The sequence below is a fragment of the Euleptes europaea genome, chromosome 16 (assembly GCF_029931775.1).
Source record: "Euleptes europaea isolate rEulEur1 chromosome 16, rEulEur1.hap1, whole genome shotgun sequence".
In the NCBI taxonomy this organism is placed as follows: Eukaryota; Metazoa; Chordata; class Lepidosauria; order Squamata; family Sphaerodactylidae; genus Euleptes; species Euleptes europaea.
In genome coordinates this window covers 44,622,237-44,643,198 of record NC_079327.1, presented here as the reverse complement: position 1 = coordinate 44,643,198, position 20,962 = coordinate 44,622,237, and the positions used below count along the sequence as shown (strand labels likewise).

General features: G+C 41.3%; 2 protein-coding genes across 2 annotated transcripts in view; both read left to right on the top strand.

The window, feature by feature from the left end:
- Positions 1-4,700, top strand: part of CLTRN (collectrin, amino acid transport regulator) — a 42,855-nt gene extending 38,155 nt beyond the window's left edge. The window contains exon 7 of the mRNA XM_056861797.1: positions 4,519-4,700. Within this exon, the coding sequence (XP_056717775.1) occupies positions 4,519-4,678 (160 nt within the window). The 3' untranslated portion in view covers positions 4,679-4,700. The remainder of the gene's footprint in view (positions 1-4,518) is intronic.
- An 8,562-nt stretch (positions 4,701-13,262) lies between these two features.
- ACE2 (angiotensin converting enzyme 2) overlaps positions 13,263-20,962 on the top strand; it is a 42,343-nt gene continuing 34,643 nt past the window's right edge. Inside the window, exons 1-2 of the mRNA XM_056861796.1 lie at positions 13,263-13,445; positions 14,620-14,778. Of these exons, the coding sequence (XP_056717774.1) occupies positions 13,263-13,445; positions 14,620-14,778 (342 nt within the window). The remainder of the gene's footprint in view (positions 13,446-14,619; positions 14,779-20,962) is intronic.

The following is a 20,962-nucleotide window of genomic DNA, read 5'->3' as shown; positions in this document are numbered from 1 at the left end:
GGAGGGTACAGAGGTTAGATAGGCTGAGAGCTTCCTTATTGTATACTGGCCTTATTTGATACATCCCACTCCCATATCTACCAGCTCCTGACGGCACTGAAATATTGTATTTATCAGACAAATTGCTATAAGTGAAGATGGCCCCCAAAAACAATAATAAACTACCCAGACACCCAACAATCCACATGCCAGTGACTGTACAGAAACTGCGGCAACAGACCAAGGGTCCAGTCATGGTGTATTGATGCCAGCATAGTTAAACAGTTGTAGTTCTATGTCAGTAACCACTTACGTACCTGGCGAAAGTAATGGCAAACCTTCCTCCAGTCACTGTACGCCTCCACTGTGTGTTCCAGGCCAAGAGCCATAGGTCAAGAGCCTCTGGCGAGACCTTGCCTTTAAAATGCATCACAGGTCCTAATTACCAAATCACATGTTGCTTGTGACATGACAAAATCCTGGTGAGATTTTAATTTAATGGGGTAAATCTTTCCCACTAGCAAAATATCCACTGCCTGGCTTCCGTAGACTGCTGTGGGAGAAACGAATGGAGCTGTTCTCAAGGATGTGGTGGGCCATGCTTTGATCCACTTCTACAGCCACCCAGATAATAGTTTTATAAAGATCTTCTGTAGGACTCAGTGGGAGAACTATGAGGGTTGGGCGAGGCCATGTCAGTGTGGTCTGCGCACACAGACTTGTTGCCTCTCCACCTGTTCTCAAGTCTTTCACTAATGTACTATATGCCAGGATCCACCCACTGGCATTCACAAGAAATGAAAAAAATTGAAAGCCAAAATCATCTCATGATGATTTTATCATGTCAAAAGTCATCCAGTGAGCTCCAGTGCTGCCAGCAGGTCAATGCGTTCAGATTATCAAGTAATAACTGCAGCAGGCACATAAAGAACATCATAAACGCATGAAGCTGCCTTATATTGAATTGAGCCATCAAAGTCAGTATTGTCTACTCAGACCGGCAGCGGTTCTCCAGGGTCTCAGGCAGAGGTCTTTCACATCACCTACTTGCCTAGTCCCTTTAACTGGAGATGCCAATGGGGACTGAACCTGGGACCTTCGGCATGCCAAGCAGAAGCTCTACCACTGAGCCACAGCCCTGCCCCATGAACTACTTCTGGGAGATATGAAAATGAAGGTAGACATATGAACAAGCCTTTGGGAGACGTGTATGTGCAAGGCTTTCATTTTCTAGATGCCAGCATTGTAATCAAGGAGTCGTGGCCTCCATCCTTTATTTATCCTTAGCAAATCTCTGCATCCAAGAATCTGGAGGAGGACAATATACTTATATGGCTGCTAATATTACTGATATATAAGTCCTGACTCAGGTTTACAGTGTGTATCATGAAGCTGAAAAAGTGCTATTGCAGACCTTTGAGTCTATCTTCTCTAAATTGCTGATAGTGCATCATATATGGCATGGGAGGGTCTTTGGCTATGAAAAAGTGCTATTGCAGACCTTTGAGCCTATCTTCTCTAAATTGCTGATAGTGCATCATATATGGCATGGGAGGGTCTTTGGCTATGGATCAGTGGCCCTCAAGGTCAAGATCCAAACTGTAAATAAAATGTAAAAAGCACAGTCATTGCTCATTCTAAACACTTGCTTGTTCTACCCAACATTTACTAGCATTTTAGTTTTTGGGGGATGCCAAGTAGAATAATTACTGCTTTTATTGTAATTATATTGGAGGTGAGGGATTGTGTCAAAGACTCAGTTTTATTTATTTGCAGAATAAACACATACGTAGCAAGACAGAGTAGCTGGCTGATACAGTCAAGAAGGTTCGAAGAGTATAAAACAAAAAGAGAGAGGTCATTTTTGTTAAATGATAAGAGGAAGAGAAAACTGAAAAGAAATTCTAGATTGCTAAGTGCAAGCCAGCCTTTGGAAGCTGATAAACAAGGCAAAAAGCTGACCTTCCTTGTTAAATTGTCCCCAGCACTTGGAGTTCAGAGAGAGACATCCTCTGAATATGGAGGTTCCACTTTGTTTGGTTTACATAATTCAGTAAAGGTTCAACAACAGTAGGTTGAAAATATTGTCGAAGGCTTTCACGGTCAGAGTTCATTGGTTCTTGTAGGTTATCCGGGCTGTGTAACCGTGGTCTTGGAATTTTCTTTCCTGACATTTCGCCAGCAACTGTGGCAGGCATCTTCAGAGGAGTAACACTGAAGGACAGTGTCTCTCAGTGTCAAGTGTGTAGGAAGAGTAATATATAGTCAGAAAGGGGTTGGGTTTGAGCTGAGTACTGTCCTGCTAAAGTAATGTGCTAATCATTGTCCTGTAAGTATCAAGATAATGTGCTAATGAGGGTATGGTATGTTAATATGGAACCATTGTATCCTGAAGTGATCTGTTAATGTGTGTGATCCAAAGCTAATCTGCATGGCTATTGTTGAATGTTGTCTTTGTTAGTCTGGAGGTTTTCAGAACAGGAAGCCAAGCCTTATTCATTCTTAAACTCTCCTCTTTTCTGTTAAAGTTGTGCTGATGTTTATGAATTTCAATGGCTTCTCTGTGCAATCTGACAAAATAATTGGTAGAATTGTCCAGTCAACAGTAGGTTGAATCCCATGTCTCCCTTCTGTTAAGCTGGATTTTATGACTGCTAAATCTTCTTTCAAGGGAGAAAGACTTCATCCAATGGAGATTAATATTCATCTGACGGAGAAAGGCTTCCTTTGATGGAAAATAACTGTTTCTTTGTTGAAGAAAATCTTTTTCTGTTGGAGGAAGAGTTGGTGGAAGGGAGTTATCCAGCTTTAGTGGAATGGCATCAAAGGATCCAACCCAGATATTGAGGGCTTATTGTGATAGAAATCTAGAGTTGGTTGATTCCTTTTTTAGCAGTACCATCTAGAATTGTTCTCTAATTTTAAACATCTGATTTAATCATGAGTTTAATTGATTAACCAATTGAGTAAATCTGTATAGATTTGCCTTCAAGTAACAATAATAGCTGTTCAGGACCAAAGGAAATTTCCTCTCTCTCTCTCTTTTTTAAAGATAGCACATGCATGTGCTGTAGGAGTGTCATCTTTGAAAAGGCTTTCCCTCCTGAGTGTGAAAAAGGAGAATGCCTCTCATATGATAGGGCCAGGCACCTGAATCATTTATAAGTACTTAAATTAAAAATAGTTTCATTATGAAAAAATCTGCTACCCAGTTAATCATAGGCAAGAATTAATTAATAGTTGGGGCTCCAATATTTTCCCTTGTTTGTCTGTTACTCTTTGCTATATTATTCTTTTGTATTGTGGGGGAGATCAGCAGGATTCTGGGATAATAGTTCTGTTCATCAGGAAAGTTTGCGTGTTCCTTGGACATTAATTGTAATGCCAGCACCAGATTTCCCTCTCTCACTTGGCTTTTAACTTACTATCTATGTATTGCACATCAGAGATGTTCATGTCTCACATCTTTCCCTTCAGCTACACATTCCAAAATATGATGAGATACAGCACTTCCTGGGACTTTACCATATCAGCCCACAGGTGCAGGATTGCATGAATATCTCCAGAGTGGTGTAGTGAGAGCCAGCGTGGTGTAGTGGTTAAGAATGGTGGTTTGGAACGGTGGAGTCTGATCTGGAGAACCAGGTTTGATTCCCCACTCCTCCACGTGAGCGGCGGAGGCTAATCTCGTGAACTGGATTTGTTTCCCCACTCCTACACACGAAGCCAGCTGGGTGACCTTGGGCAAGTCATTCTCTCTCAGCCCCACCTACCTCACAGGGTGTCTGTTGTAGGGAGGGGAAGGGAAGGTGATTGTAAGCCGGTTTGATTCTCCCTTAAGTGGCCAAGAAAGTTGGCATATAAAAACCAACTCTTCTTCTTCCCTGACATCAAAACCTCCTTGCCTATAGAAATTTGGCATGTCAGCTTGAAAGATCAGAACCTTTCTCTTGACATGCTAATTTTCTGTGTACAGAAGATTTATGTCAGGGAACATATACATTATGAGAGCCTCCATCCAGCATGAAGGTCTATATAGCTTATAGTTGCCATCTTCCAGGTGAGGCCTGGATATCTCCTGGAATTAAAACTGATCTTCAGACTGCAGATACCCGTTCCCCTGGAGAAAATGGCTGATTTGAAGGACAGTATTATACCCTGCTTATGTCCCTCCCCTCCACAAACCCCACCCTCTCAGATTCCACCTCCAAATCCCCAGGAATTTCTGCCACTTGAGCTGGCAAACCAAATACAGCTACTCTCACCATGGTGGCTTAAAAAAACCCTCCATGTTCTGCAGCAGTGCATTTTTATGTGCCAGTTATAGGGAGCATAGGGAAGGATGTTGCCTTGATATCTTGCCTATGGGAAATTGGAGAAGATGGTCAGCAAAGCTCATACTGTCCAGAAAGGGCTGCACCATGCATTATTTCTGAACATGCAATTTGGTTCTAAGTTGAGTTGAATGGATTCTCATTTCAAGTTTCTCAGGTGGCACTTGTTGATGGCAATAACAGCTTTATGCTCTACCCACTTTAGATGTAATAAGAAGCTTGAAGAAACAGCAGTTTTGGAAGAGAAATGTGAAACTGCCATAACAGTGGAAAATGGAATCCCCTGCGACACTTTGGATGTTAAAGCTGGCCAGGTTAATGGTGTCTATGCAGCAGCAGATGATGAATGGTTCACACCCTTATGAACTGTCATTGTGTTCTCATTAGTCCCTTTTTCATGGACCTGTCCTGTTTTATCTAGGTAATGATGCTGCTTATGAAATAGCAAGAAAAGGACTCTAATATATTGTGTTCCCCTTGTACCTTCTGCAGATGGCAAACACACATATTTCATACTCAATTACATCAAAAGTTCATCATGGAAAGAACAAATATATTTCCCCATGTTGTATGTTCTTTGGGCGTGTCAGGGAATTGGGGCAAAGGCTATTTTTCATCACGTGCTTTGTAATGGATGATTATTTCAATACATAGCTACCCTTTGTCCTTTGTTCTGTTTCTCCAGGAAATAAAATGACTGGCTTTCTTCCATTGTTATACTCATAAGGAAGGTGATCCACTTCCCTGGGGACTGTGAAAATACTGCATATCAGCTATAGGCTGAAAAAGAGCATTTGCTGTACTTAAGAAGCAGACAGATGATAACTTTTCAAAGAGGTTGAGTAGTACTGTAGAGCTGTCAATGTGATTTCTACATTAGTTAGGTTTTTTATTGTTCTGCTATGGCCTCTGGTCAAAATGTTTTTGCAGGTTTATATATATTTCAACATATTTTTGGGAAAAATAATTATCAGCTCTAACACTGCTTCATTTGACTTGAATGCCTTTTGGTATGATTATTATCCTTTTCCTTTATCCCTTAGAGGCTCCTTGATCCATTGATCTTGAGCAGCATAAATCTAATGTTTGAGGGATATAAGGACTGAAATAAATCTTGCCACTGACAATGTAGCCTTGGGATCCCTGTCACTTAATAAAAAAGGCGTTATGTCAGAGATAGAGGCATCAGATTTATATGTTAAAAGGGGAGAGATATAATGTGATCGAAGTTCCTCATAAAAGCAGCATTCCAAGAGGGCATGAGCTAATGACTCAATAGAGCCAAAAGAACAAGGACAGGTCCTGTCTGGGTATGGTATATTCAGAATCCTTCCCTGCATAACCATAGAGGGGTTAGCATTCAGTGTAGCTAAACAAAAGGCTCTAGAAAGACGAGGAGTTGTCAGATAGTAAGTATAAGCAGGCAAACAGCGTGGTGGTATAGCAAAAAACTGAGATGAACAAACGCAGCGAGCATGGAAAGTAGTGCTGTTATAATCAAGCTCTTTAATGTGCTTTTTAATTTTGGTGAAAGCTTCAGTTTTCCTGAGCTCTAATAACATATCCTGCGAGAAGCCCAACGATGACAATTTCTCATCTAAGATTTTTTCCCATGAGGATTTAAAAGGGTCATGCTTCAGAGAAGCTAGGAGCCCCTCAGTGCTAAAGTGCACCTTAAGTTGTAACTTAAAGGCGGCCAACCATGCCCTGGCTTCGAGCGACATTTCGCCAAACTCAGAGCGAAGGGTAACACCAGCAACACATTGAGGGGCATTTAAGAGTTTTCGTAAAAACTGAAGCAATGGACTATCTATAGTTTCATTAACAACAGTTATCCAAATGGCAACACCAAAAAGGAGAATTGGAATGGTTTTTAAGTTGAAAACCTGAATAGCCCCTGGGATAGATTTGCCACCTTTGGTATGGAAAAAATTGACAATAGCTCCAGCCCCAGGTTTAATTTTGTTGGACACTGCTTTTTGATGGGCATTCCAATTTAGGTTATGGGGAAAAAGAATGCCAAGATAAACAAACTCCTTGACTTGGTCAACCTCAGAGCCATCTAATACCCAGGGAAAAGGAGGCATTTTTCTCTTCTTAGAGAAGATATGACTATTATCAGCACCTATTGGATAGTATCCATAAAGGCTAACTGGGTGGAAGGTGATTCTAAGATATTCAAAGGTGGAACCAATGGTAGAAGGAAGAAGCAGTGACCGCTCGTGTTGATCACCACAGGAAATAAATAGGGAAAATAATGATTAATAACTAAACACAAGTTTTAAAATGTGCACATCTGTTTATTTTTGTCCCCCTTCATACCTCTTCGACATGTCTTGTCCTTTCAGACTGTAAATCCTTTGGACAAGGATTGCCTCTTCCATATATCCTGTGATAGTCCTTGCTGGATTTTTTGTAACAATAAATAAAGAAAATATGCTAATAATACAAACATCTTAGCCTTCAATATTCATAAGCTGACAAGTCGGCATTATTACTTTTTTTACAAAGGATTTTTGTAGGGTGCAATCCTAAACAGAGTGCAATCCAAAGCAGAGTTATTTCTTAGAATTGCAGTGTAAAACTATTTCAAAACAGTGACTTTATTGGATTACTTCACACTTCTCTTTCTCTCAGAACTGTTCTGGAGTAATTTTCTTATGACAAAAGAGTAACAGTGCAATCCTAAATAGTTACACCCTTCTAAGCTCATTAATTTCAGTGAATATAGAAGGGTGTAACTCTGCTTTGGATTGCAGTATAAATCAGTGTTGTGTGATTGCTTCATGGCCACAATTATTTTCTGATGATTTTTACCAAGTTAAGCAAAACAGCCTTTCCCCTTATTATGCTGGTTCAGTTATCTACACTTTTTTTTTAACTCTAAAGCTGCAAGCTTTAAACATATCTATTTGAAAGAAAAACTGACACATTTCTAAGAAGGGGAGAAGAAAATATATTGGGCTGAGCAAACAGATCTTTGTTGATGGTCTGTTGGGTGTCAGGCAACTGAAGTATTGCAGAGAGAAGTCTGAGAAGGAATGAGACCATCAGCCCACATTCAGACATAATGAACCCCTAAAATGCTTGATGGCCCGGGCTAGCCTGATCTTGTCAGATCTCAGAAGCTAAGCAGGGTCGGCCCTGGTTAGTATTTGGATGGGAGACCTCCAAGGAATACAAGGATCACTTATACAGAGGAAGGCAATGGCAAACCACCTCTGCCTTGAAAACCCTACTGGGTTGCCATAAGTCGGCTGCGACTAGTAACAGAAAAGTTGAATAGCAAAAAAGGGTCAGCTCCCCAAAGTGAAATGAAACAAAAATACCCTTGTCACTTTAGGAAACACAGATAGAGAGGAAGAGGGATAGATGTCCCAAGGGAGAGTATCTCAAAGTACCAGCACTGTTACAAAGAAAAATCTGTACAAGCTGGCACCTCTAGCAAGGACTTATTAGATCAGGAATGTCAAACTCAATTGTTACAAGGGCCAGATATGACATAAATGTCACTTGGTTGGAATGGGCCATACTTCACCAGCCCAGATCAAGGGGCGGGAGGGGGTGCGTCTGTCTCTGTTGGCTTGTGGGCCAGATAAGAGCTCTCAAGGGTCTGGATAAGACCCCTCATGTATTCTTCATGTATTCTTCATGTATTCATTTTGATATTTTTTGTATGTGGTAGTAAAACACGATCAGATTTATTGTTATGCGGACAGGTAAATCCCTCTATGTTATAGAGAATTTAGGCATGTATAAATAGGTGAGCGCTTTAGGAAAGGAAAAAAACACTTTTGAGAAATGAATAAAACCTCCAATTTTGAACTCATAACTCCCAATAGCAATGGTTAAAATGATGTAGGTAATTCATTCCGAGAGATACCACAGCACTGTAAAGTGGCTGATTTTTCCCCAGTAACAGTTTTTCACATAACAAATGTGTAATATTTTCAAATACTGATATGCACAAATAACTAATTCCCAAGAAAAAAAATATGTACAGTACTGCAGCATAATGAACATGGTATCTGCAATAACTTATTATCCAATTTTAATATACATGATACAGTTCACATTCTCCTGCCAACTTAGATGTTATCAGAGCCCTCTGTTTTGCACACTACCTGGTGTTTCTTGGTTGTAACACACAATTTAGTCTTTTTTTACTTTTAAAGATTTCTCTTGTGTTTAAAGCTAAATCAGTGAAACAAGACAACAGTGCAAGAGGCGCAGAGATGTTATGTGTTCACATAAGAGTTTTTTTTAGGTAAAGTGTCTCTAAGGCCATAAGAAAGGATTGGTTGACGAGCTTCCTGTTGGGAATTGTCCGGCTGGTGTCATGTATTCATTTTGAATGGGTGAAAAAAACGAGTTGAATGGAGCCCTACAGAGCTGCTGAACGGAAGTGAGTGATGGGTCCGTGCCCCAGTTTGCATCTTAATTGACTTCTGCGCTGCTACCATGCAACCCAATCTCAGCTGTTTGTTTTTCAGCAGTTACGTGTGCTTAGGCTTCATTTCAGGCAGGGGTGAGGACTAAGTCACAGGCTCTTGTTGTAATCATTTCAGCACACGTGAAGCTATTTCTGCAGACATCCTGGGTCTCTCAGATCCTAGTCCGACACTCTAACCATTACAACACACTGGCTGCCTTGCAGGCTTTAAAAGTGACATTCCCTGCAGTTGTTGTGTGACTGAGCATAAATGTAAGTTGGGTCTAGGGAACCTAGACTTGGCTCATCTAGAAAGTAGTGTATGGTTTGACCCTCAGCGTGCCAATGTTACAGGTTCAGTTACCAAAATTGGTTCCTTGATTGCAGCATAACCCGCTTCCAGAAAAGTATCTATCAAAGTACAGAATGAAAATTGCTGAGGGCACAAAAATGCTTTAGTAAAGTTCTCTACAACTCCTTAGGGAGTGCTTATCTGAGTCATGGAGACCGAACAACACTTTGATCATGCACCTACACCTCTTTCAGAACATTTTATGTGATGTAGATGACTGTTAAATGTAAGTGTTCAATCGCTAACATTGTTGCTGTTCAGTAGCCAGGTTGCTGAAGAGGGCTTGACTTGCTTTTCTCCTTTTACACACATGGAGAGACAATTCACGTTGTACTTGTGTGTTAACCAGGGAAAGAAGAAAGCAAAACAGCCTTTTATCATTCCATCCCATTCATGAATTGTAGTTCTTGGTTTAAGTGTCATGTTTAAGTATTTGGGGAACACAAACACAGAAGGAGCTATGGGGCTGGATCCAGTGCAAAATTTCTGCTTTTGCTAGAGCTCTTGCACAAGGGGAAATGCAAGCAAAAAATGCTTACACGAAGTCAAATTGTATCCCCACTTGCATTTCTACTTGTGCAAGATCTTGTGTAAAGAATTTCTGGGTCCTATATTATATAGGAAGGAAAGTGCTAGGTGCTGCTCAAGCAGAGCTACTTTATGTCCGTTTATGTTTCTGCTGGCACATTGCTGGGTCCAAGCCATATAATTGTATTATGGCCTGCCTTCTGCTGCCAATACTGTGTCCCATTTTGTGCAAAGCTAATTTTCACACAAGGCTTCTTCCACAGCTGGCTCCTGTTTTTCCCCTTCTTCTCATTCTGGTGCTTCCACACAAAAAAGAAAAGAAAAGAAAAGAAAAAGAAAATACTGCTTGTGTGCTCCATTCCCACTTCTCACAGGATTCTTTTATGAAACAATAAGTGTATCAATTCAGTGTTTCTGTCTGTACGCCTAAAAATATAACTTTCATGTTATATAAATATTGGCCTACTTTTCCACTTATAGACTCCTGCAGTTTAATATACACTCAAGAGAGACAATGATTTTATTTAAAATATAGCTTCAGCTGTAATTTCCCTCTCAGACAGTACACTATTAAAATATTTGGTCCACTTAAATAACGTCACAGAAAAAGAACTTTCTTTATCTCTTCCGCATGAATCAAATTCTGTTTCCGAAGGGAAACATTTTAATAAAGTCTATATATAATGTACTACAGCGCTTCAACTGTCTGGAATAAGGGACAACTTTTCTACGGGATGTCTCTTAATAGAAAGACTCTCTAATAACTTCAGAGGAGACTAAGCCTTACAAAGACATCACTATAAAAAGGCAGATTTTACAGCAACTAACTTAGAACATCTACACATGTATGGTCGCTTTATCCTCCTTTAATCCCTGTTTTATCCAGGATTCATCCAGGATTGAACGCACGCGTTTCGCCTAACGTGCATTCGATCCTGGCTAAAACAGGGATTAAAGGAGGATAAAGCGACCATTCGTTTTCTCCCCATGCTGTAAGTGAATTGTGCAGTTTTCTACTACCATCATGCAGAACAAACCAGCATATCTGATTAACAGCTTCTGACGCAATCTGATCCTAGTCCTGCTATGCTAGTTTCATAGATGCTTTTTAAAATAGGAGAAAAATACGTTGGTGAATCTCCTCCACCCACCTCTTCCCTCAGTCGTTTGAGGGGACAGCATCTCCTAAGTCGCTGTGATATACACAGGGACAATTTACACCAGTGGTCCTCTCAAATATACTTGGAAAGGCAAGGTAGTCTCAAGGGAAGCTCTGGCAGATGCCAAAGATATTCTTCCTAACCCTTCCCAATATGTGTCTTGGTTGAGCCAAGAGGTTAGAAGAGTAGGAAGTTTCTAATGAAGGCAAAATCATAGTACCGAGTCTGTGTTTCAGGAACATGGATGTGTGGATGTGTGGAGTACTCTAAATCATGAGATGTGGAGCTGCAAACCACATAAGGACTACACATGATTATGCAGATATCTGCCACTACATCTGGTAAAATGTGTGTTGGTAGGATCAGTGGAGATGTTACAACACAAATCATACACAGATTTCGATATCTTGGAAAGCGAGGGGGTGGGGGTTGGATAGTGGTACTGTTTCCTATATTTCTGGTTTACCTCTAGATCATGTGGGAAGCTGCAATCTAAATGGAACGTTATTAACACCATTTTGAAAACTTTGACTGACTGGAAGGATGTACAAGATCAGGAAGTTCATGGTAAAGATACTTAAGCAATAAATGCCTCGTGCCAATGCTAAATAAAACTAGAAAGAACAGTATTTATGGTGTTTTCCTGGCTACCCTGTGTTTGCCCTCATCAAGTGAAGATAAGCTAGCAATATTTAAGGGGCAAGAATTGCAGTTACAGGGTTTTTTCCACCCTAGAATCATCTTGTATTGTTCCCCCATTGCTGTTATGGCTGTAGATATTGTGTAGCAACAATTGGGTTTCCACACATCACGTTTCCCCATAGTCTCCCTACCCCAGTTCCGTGGAAATGGCAATCCCCCAAGGGGCTTTTTCAGGGTTGTTTGTGTGTGTATGTGTAGAGTCATATCTCCACAATGAAAGGGACTATGGGATTACTTTTTTCAGTGAAAGCTGAGAGAACTTGATAGAAACATTGTTATAATGCTAAGATGATATTTCATTGCCAGTATCTAAAATGGCCCACTAGTGGTGCAGGGGAAGCAGCCCACTGTCGGGGGCCGGTGCCATAGATGTGGTAGTGGCCAGAAAGATCTTAGCTTTCCTGTCCACATGGGAGTCACCCCAACTTTGCTGTGAACTTTCCCAAAATATCACCACAAAACAGGTTTGGGGAAGATCACAGGTACAGTTGCCAACCTCCAGGTGGTACCTGGAGATCTCCTGCTATTACAACTGATCCTCAGGCAACAGAGATCAGTGCACCTGGAGAAAATGGTTGCTTCACAAGGTAGACTCTATGGCATTATACCCTAGTGAAGTCCCTCCCTTCCCAAACCTCGCCTTCCTCAGGCTCCATTCCCAAAATCTCAAGGTATTTCTCAACAGAGAGCTGGCAATCCCACTTATTAATATAACAGATTGTAGCTCAGAGGTGGAGAAATTGAAATACTTCTTGTGGGAAGGAGATCGTAATAGACTGTTACAGGTAGCTAAATTCTGTTCTGTAGCGATTAAAATTCACTCAGAATTGGGTAGAGTCAATAATTTTAAATCTGAAGTTATTAAAAATTTTGGCCATTTTTTAGGAGATAATATTTTATCTGGGTTTTTAGTAATTGCTTATTTTCTATTTATAGTGTATTTAAGGTATGTTTGTTCTCTTTTGCTGGCAATCGCTGTATCAATAAACTGAACTGAGAGCTGGCAACCCCAATCACAGGAAAGACAGGGAAAGTCCAGCAGATGCACAGAAGTACCATGATGCTGTGGGGAAGCCAGAGGTTGGGGTGGGGGAGGACATCACAACAGCATCCAAACGGAGGCTCTAATCCTAGAAGGAGTCCAGAGCAAGCAGAAGGTCCTAAGGCAAAAGGGGTAAGGGAAGGAGTATCCTAGGAAAGGATGAGTCATGTATTTCAGAAGGCAGTAGGATAAGGAAACAGGGTTGGAAGAAGGAGTGGCCTAAAGGAATGAGAAGAAGAGAAACCCAGAGGACAGAGTCCGAAAGAAGAAGCGGAGGAGAGAAGACATCACGCAGCCAGAAGTACAGAGGTAAGGGTATCAGTTACTGATCAGAAGTAGCAATCAGATTTTAGGATGCAGGCCTCTAGGATTACTATGGTACGTTCTTATGTTGAATAATACACAAGTTCTTGTCTCGAAAAATCTGACACTAGAGATAATAACTAGCTCTATCATTGACAGGACACTGGGGAAATATTAACTATAAGCCTTTCAAAAGAAAACCATAAAATACTACTAGTAATTATGTTTCTCCGAAGTTAATGATTCACATTTTCTTGTTTGTCTTAAAAAAAAACTATTCTAAGTTTTGTCCTTTTGCGAGTTTGAAACTATAAAATGCATGACAAATTGGATTCTGTCTCTTTTCTGCGGCTGACTAGGCTGATGAGACCAGCACTTGTAAGAACGTTTTCTTGAAGGAACCTCATTAAGTTTGCATCCAGGAAGAGCTATGCAGAGGCATCTTTGTCTTCTTTGGAGTTTGGCTCTTCTGGCTGCAACCCAGGACGTGACCCAAGTGGCCAAAGAGTTTCTGGAACAGTTTAATGCGCAGGCAGAAGATCTATCTTATGAAAACTCACTCGCTTCATGGGATTACAATACCAACATTACAGAAGAGAATGCCAGGAAGATGGTGGGTACCTTTCACAGATATTTGTTATTAAATTAGAAAATAAAAATACAAATCAGAAAATACTGGCTTGATTAATTGAATGTACAGTAGCAGACACAATCCAGCAGACATTACCCAGCAACTTGACCAAGTCTCACTGAAACAAATAAGGCTTATGTTAGTTATTGGTTCTCAGTCATTAAGGGTTCAATCCTATGCACACTTACCTGGGAGGAAGCCCCACTGAACACGGTGGAGCTTAATTCCAAGTAGACATGTAGGATTACATTGCATTGTTTTCAACAAGATATGAGTTCACTTTTCTTGCAAAATGCCAAATGACTGCAATTTTTACAGTATTTTGAAGTTGGTCACCATATGTTTTCAGCAAATTGTTTTTGGTATAACTTTTTATTATGCGGTGATGCTGTCTTAACCTGACTATACCTTAATCTAACAACCTCACCATCCCACAGATTCTTTACAATAATCATGATTATCACATTCTAATATCCTGATAGCTGGAAAGCATGCTATTCTCACAATTCAAAGAACATTACAGATGCACAGAAGATTACTCAGGTTGTCATTATCACTATCAAGAACGAGATAAATGTTTAGTGCACCTGCCAGTATTATTCACTTCTATCTTTTTTATGAAAATATTGTTAACCTGTTTTCCCCAAAAATAGGGTCCAAAGGCAGCCCCATGCATATAATTTTAATGGCAAATGCCTTTTGTATAATACACACTCACAACCAGCATACATCTCATGTGCTGCAAGTATGCACCAGAAATTATTACTGGTAGAGATTTAATCCACATGGTAATACAATGAAAGTACCCTGTATTAAACGACCAAATGTTAGCAAAACAAACAAACAGAAAAAGATGCTCAATCAATATACTTATTTTGGTTGTTTGGTTTATTTCTTTGTTAAATCTTGCGGATTAATAAAGCTGTCACTGGATTGCATACATTATGATTAAATGTACAGGGCAGGTCAAATATCTTGGCATACATTTGTTTTTATTATTAAAAATTGTTTAAATTGACCATAAAAGTTTATCTCATTATAGTGAATTTCATAAAAAAAAACCCTGCTGTATCAGGTCAAGGGTCCCCTATTCAAGTATCCTCTGTTATATTTTCTTGCAAATGAATAATTCGGAATTCAAATGAATCTTTTTCAGAATGAAATGAACTCCAGGTGGTCAACATTTTATGAAGCAGCCTCCCAAAATGCCAGTGATTTTAATGTGAATAGCATTTCTGAAAATCTTGTCAAACTCCAGATTCAGTCTCTGCAGGACAAAGGATCATCAGTGTTATCAGCAGAAAAACAGAACAAAGTATGTTTTTTAAATACAAGCTATCTAGGTATTTAAATATATCCAGTGTAGGATTGCCAGCTCTGCTTGAGAAATTACTAGAGATTCAGGTATGATGTCTGGGGAGGGGAGTTTGGGGAGGGCAGGAAGCTCAGAGGAGCTATAATGCCATAAAGTCCACCCTTCATCTCTGTAGTCTGCTGCTCAGTTGTAATTTCAGGAGAATTCCAAGCCCCACCTTGAAACTGGCACCCCGAAACCAGCATAGAGAGTAGTCATAAAATAATTTTGTTCTCAGTATGTATTTTGTCAATATAAACATGAATGATAAAAATTATAGAAATTCATACACATTCCTATATATGACATAAAGTAATACTGAGGTCTCACTGACCAGTCTTTCTAACAAGATGAAATTTTTTACTTTGCAAAATTAATGTTTTAGTCAATCATTCCCCAAAAAGACTAAAAGATGTACAACCCAATTCTGTTTGTTTACACAGAAGTAAGGCCCTCTCTGTTCAATTCTGAGCATATGTCTTCAGAAGCAGAACCCATTCTACTCACTCCAAGTGAACATGCATTGGCTGTTGGGCCTTTTGAGAAGTTGGTGAATGTGAACTATTATATAAACTGCCTGATTTCCATACTGGTTATTTGAAGTGGTTGATTCTAGTATTTCAGGCCATCTCCCTTACACTTTTCCATGTCACATGTGAAAGCCATTGAGGATCAAGAGCGTTTGGAAGATGATCCCAGCCAAAGTTAGTTAGAACTGATTCAAAACAGCAAAAGAAGGTTCATAGAGGAAACCTCCTAAGTAAGTTTCCTCTACTTTTTCCTTCTGCAATAACTTCCTGCCCAATTAGGTTTACTTGGAAGTAAGATCTATACATGGCATTGCATCCTTAGTATTGAGGGCGCAGGGTGAGTATATTCTAGATAATGTGTGTCTCCTTTAGGAGATCTAATGCTGCAGAGCAATATTCAGCAGATATGTTTTTCCCCATCACTGGAACAATGAAAGGCAGAAGCCCTTTTACAGAACCTGTAGATGTTCAATATTCTTTATAGTCCTTAAAGAAATTGAGGATATGCAGTGAATTCCTCATTAAGGTTAAAAGCACTCGCATACACAGGTTGCTTCTGCAGCAGTGTTTTTGTCCAGCTTGGGTCGTTCCCCCCCCCCACTTCCACACAGCACCATGGCACATTTGTGTACCTGCTGCCTCTTCCTGAGCTTTGCTGTGATCTTTCTTAAATATGCTTTACTACAGTGCTTTGGGAAATATTCCAGTGGGGAGGGGTGTTGATGCTGTGTGGACAGGAAAATGATTGCCCACAGCAACACAATTTTACCTCTGATGGCACATGGGGAAGGGGGGGGAAGCAATCATAAGGGGCTGGGGCAGGGATAGTGCAAGGAAACCCATCGTTTGGAAGCCCTGGTGCTTCTGTGCTTAACTGGTAGCTGCTGTGGCAATGCGACAACCTTGGAGAATCATTGCAATGTAGAGGTCACCACAGAATCCAAGTTTACTATGGGATGTTTGCTTTTTATAAGCAAGGAGGAAAATAATACTTATCTCTATGAAATCAGTCAAAGACTCCCGGGAGTTTTTCTGGGAGGAAGGATGATTTTCACGCACACATACACACCCCTGTTCAATCACACACACACATACACAATACATACTAAAAACTTACCTTGCACACAGCCGCACACAAAAATAGGCTAATATCACATTTATGACTGGGAAATTACAGGGATGGAAGGCAGAGCACAGATACAGAAAGCTGTATATTGGATTTTATTATCATGTGGCCAACAGAAGGGCAAATCACCTACACAACTGGAGTGACCAGGTCTCAGGTTTCAGCCCTGAGACTCATATTTGGGGGCGCTTTCTGAGGGCCTCAGGGTAGCAGGTTGAAATATCAGGGTTGTCAGCCACTTGATAGCTTCTTTTAGGACTTCTGTGGATTCCCATGACCATATAAATTGGAGATGGGGGGGCAACAATCGGTCGCTGTGTACTTTCATTTTATGTTTAGCATTGTTAGTCATTGGCTGTTACTGCGCCAACAAATTGCAGCCTATTATCATCGTGTTCGGTCTGTGAGTTTTGGTTGTGTATTCGAAATTCCTGACCACACCGTGCCTATTTGCAAAGCTCACAAGGTATTTTATTTTCAGTTTGCACCTCCCAAGCTAGTGCAAAAAGTTTAGGGGAGGAGTACGGGGGAGCAGTGCATCATGTCGACGTAGTGGATGCTCCCCTGCCTCCCCCTCCTTTTTTTTTGTTTTTACGTATGCACACTAGCATTGGCGCAATGGAGCCTGTGATTGGCTGGGTTTTTTAGTTCCTTGTTTTCATACACCATTTTAAGAATCACCTCATTTGCACAGCATATAGGACAGGGGTGGGGAACCTTTTTCCTGCCAAGGGCCATTTGCATATTTATAACATCATCCGGGGGCCATACCAGGCGTAGATCTCCTGGTGGGGGGGAAGGAGATGCTAGGGTTGCCAGGTCTCCAGCCACCACCTGGAGGTTGGCAACCCAAGGAAAGGAAGGGGAGGGGGGAAGGAAAGAAGGAAAGGAAGGAAGGCAGGGAGGAAAGGGAAGGAAGGAAGAAATAAAGAAAGAGAGGGGGGAGGGACGAAGAAAGAAAGGAAGGAACTGGGAAAGGAAAGAAGGAAGGAACTGGGGAAGAAGGGATGAAAGGGAGAAAGGAAGGAAGGAAGAAATGGGAGGGGAGAGGGGGGGAGAGAAAGGACGGAGTTTCCGGGGGCCACTGAAAATGTCCTCGCGGGCCGCTTACGGCCCGGGGGCCTGAGGTTCCCCATCCCTGATATAGGAAGACCCTAACTACAATGTCCATGCAGGCACATTCCCCACCACTGCCCGCCCGTCCATACAAACAAGAGCTGTTCTAATCACAGTGTGAATCGCAGAGCTGCTGTCCTCTCAGGGGTTAGTCCAACGTTCCAGCGTTCCTTTGCTAGTAAATATACAATTAATTAAAAAAATTAAGAGCAGGAGGAACAGGAGATTGAAATCCTGTACATGTGACTGTGTGATGTGGGAACCCTTTCAAAGAACGCTGAACGAGTTTCACCGCGGAGAAATGTCCTTCAAGGGCAAGGAGCCCTCGGTGCACTGCCCTGCCAGGCACTGTCGTGCACAAGATCCACGGCCACCACTCGCAGAAGGGGACACAAGCACGCATGCTGCCAATTTAAAAGGCCCTGCAGCCTCCTCCAGCTGCTCTCTCTCTCTTTCTCTCTCGCTGGCCCCCTCTCTCCCTGCTGCTTTCCCCCCATTTTTTTTCAAGTTCACAAAAACGGGGAACTTTCTTTCCCCTGCGCACACCCCCCCCCCAAAGTCCCATGAACAGGTTACAAAATGCACTTCAAGGAAATAATATGTCAGGGAAAGGTTTAATCGGGACCCTGCACAAATCAATGTGGTTAGTCCAATGTTACAATGTTCCTTTGGTAGAACAAATGCAGTTAAGGAAAAAAAATAAGCAAAGAAAATAATTGGTGGACAAAGAGTGGAGGGGAGGGGGAAGGTGGAATAGGAGGAGAAAGGCTTTGCTTTGGGTGTTGCCAACAGAGGGGTGGAGAAATAAATAGCGTCTGCAACTTGTACGCACCCCTTGGATGGTCGTCTTTGAAACAGGGTGAGGAAATACACCGTCATACAAGCGTTTTTGGAAAACACAGACATTTGATGCTTTGAAATCATTTCCAAGACCGAGCAGAAGGTTTTGGGCGCGAACAAAGATAACACGTTTCTATAAACATCGTAAATACTTGGTGCTATAATGACCATTGTTTGCGTGTGTTTTAAATAATTCTTTTCAAAGCTACACAATAAGTACACCAGGCCTCCTATTTGCCCATCTGAGAAGGAGGTTTACCCACCCCAGCCTCCATTCCCCACCGCTGAGGAAATAAATATTAGGAAAAAATGGCCTTTACAAAGTGATTCTCTAGGAGGCAGCCTAGTATGTTACCTAGGATTTTTGGAAAGTTTCTTGCGTGGCAACCAGCAATAGACTGGTGTGGAAAATGGAATGACATCACTTCCAGGGATACCCAGAAGTTACAACATACCTCTCTAGGAATCTATGGAAACTTTATAAAACCTTTGTGTTAAAGTGTATGCCACTGCGGGAAAACTAACCATTGAAGCTCTTCGTGGTGATTCTTGCTCATAGGAGAAATTTATGCAATTGGATAACAATTATCTCTGCCATTTTCAAAAAGACATCAAAATTTATTTTTGGTGCCCAAAGAGCTAACGAGGATATCTATTGTGCTTCATAATACATTTCAAGTGGCTCCAAAATAGCTTTTAATTTAAAACAGCTTCTTTTAAAAAAAATGGAAATAGCAACAGAGTCAAAGTTCACATCCTGTCTATATTTTTAAGTAATGAAAGGCAATTAAAGACATGAAAACATTCCTCTGCGAGAAAATACAATCTGTGTAGATTACTTAAAGAGTTATTTGAGGCCACATTATCTAAGAACAAATCACTAAGGCTTCAATCCCATTTGAGAGTAAATTCCTATTGAATTCTGAATAAACGTACAAAGGATTTGGCAACAAAGGCATATCAGCATATAAGAGGCTTGAAAACTGAACTGTTCTTTGGTTAACATCTCTCCATTTGGATGAATTGGGGCCCTGTGGTGGTTTCATGACTTGGTTACCATTTTCACAATGGAACTTCCCTATTCCCATAGTGCTAAAATACCACACAGGCAGGCACAACTAGCAGAAAGGTCTTCTATACCACTGTTTTCACTGCTGGGAGTTCTTGTGCTATTCTCTTTTTTATTATTATTTGCACCTCCATCAATTGAAATTTGTGCATATGGATGCACAAACGGCACTCAGTAACCCTAACCCTAACTCCCAGCAACTTGGGCAACCATGAAGTCCTAAGCAGAGTTACACTCCTAAATCCATTACTGTCAGTGGTGTGATTGTTGTGTAGCAATCCTAGTGGAGGCTGTACACCTCCTTCCCCATAGCTCCTCCGAAGGGGATACTGTGACATGGATGCACAATCACCAAATGTGCAATATCTGTTTAGGCATGCTAGATCAGGGTCTTGAAAATATTTGATATGACATTAAAATGGCTTAGATTTAAACAGAGAAAGAAAGGGAAATTGCTGCTAGTGATGTTCTACAACTGCTTATGCAAGAGCTTGTGTAAGAGTCAGTGCACTATTTGTGTTATGTTGAGTTTTATGGTTAGTCTCATGCTTGTGCAAGCTCTTGCACGAGCAGAACATTTTTGGATTTAGTTTTGCTTTAGTTATGCTTTGCTCTAGGGCAGAGGTGGGGAACGTCAGGCCCGGGGGCCGTATAAGGCCCGCAAAATCATTTGGTCTGGCCCTTTGTGGGTCCTGGCAGATCTCTAGCTCAGAAGGATCTAAGACTGGAGATCCGCCCCCTCCAGCGGACAGGAATAGCCTCTATTCAAGGCAGATGTGAGTTTGTTTTGCTGAGAAAAGGAACCTTTTCTCCCCCTTGCAGAAGAGTCGTTAGCCATGGAGCTGCTAGGACCGCCCAAGAAACTGTGTTAACCCTTTCCCACCCGGGCTGTGGAAAAACTACGTGGCAGACACTCGGAGCTGTCTCCGGTCGTGCCTCTTGGCTAAATGTTTGACCAAATATATCAGGCTAATTTTTAAGTTGATAATTTTGTATGGCCTGCAAATGATGTTATAAATATCCAAATCGCCTGTGGCGGAAAAAAGGTTCCCCACCCCTGCTCTAGGGCAACGTTCTTCTATGAACTGAAGTAACATTCTGCATGTGCACCTCTGAATTCAGTCTCCTCATGTTATGTTCCTGTCATTGGGATAGTTCCAGCCAGTCCTCTTCCTTTATTGCAGACCTCAGCCTACATGGATTTTGTCCATTCAGTAGGGTTGCCTGGTCCCCCTTCACAACCGGTGGGAGGTTTTTGGGGTGGAACCTGAGGAGGGAGAGGGTTGGGGAGGGACTTCAATGCCATAGAGTCCAATTGACAAAGCAGCCATTTTCTCCAGGTGAACTGATCTCTATCAGCTGGAGATGAGTTGAATTAGCAGGAGATCTCCAGCTAGTACCTTGAGGTTGGCAACCCTACCATGCAGGTCCCCTAATTCTCAGCATTGCCTGTTGGGGTGGTCA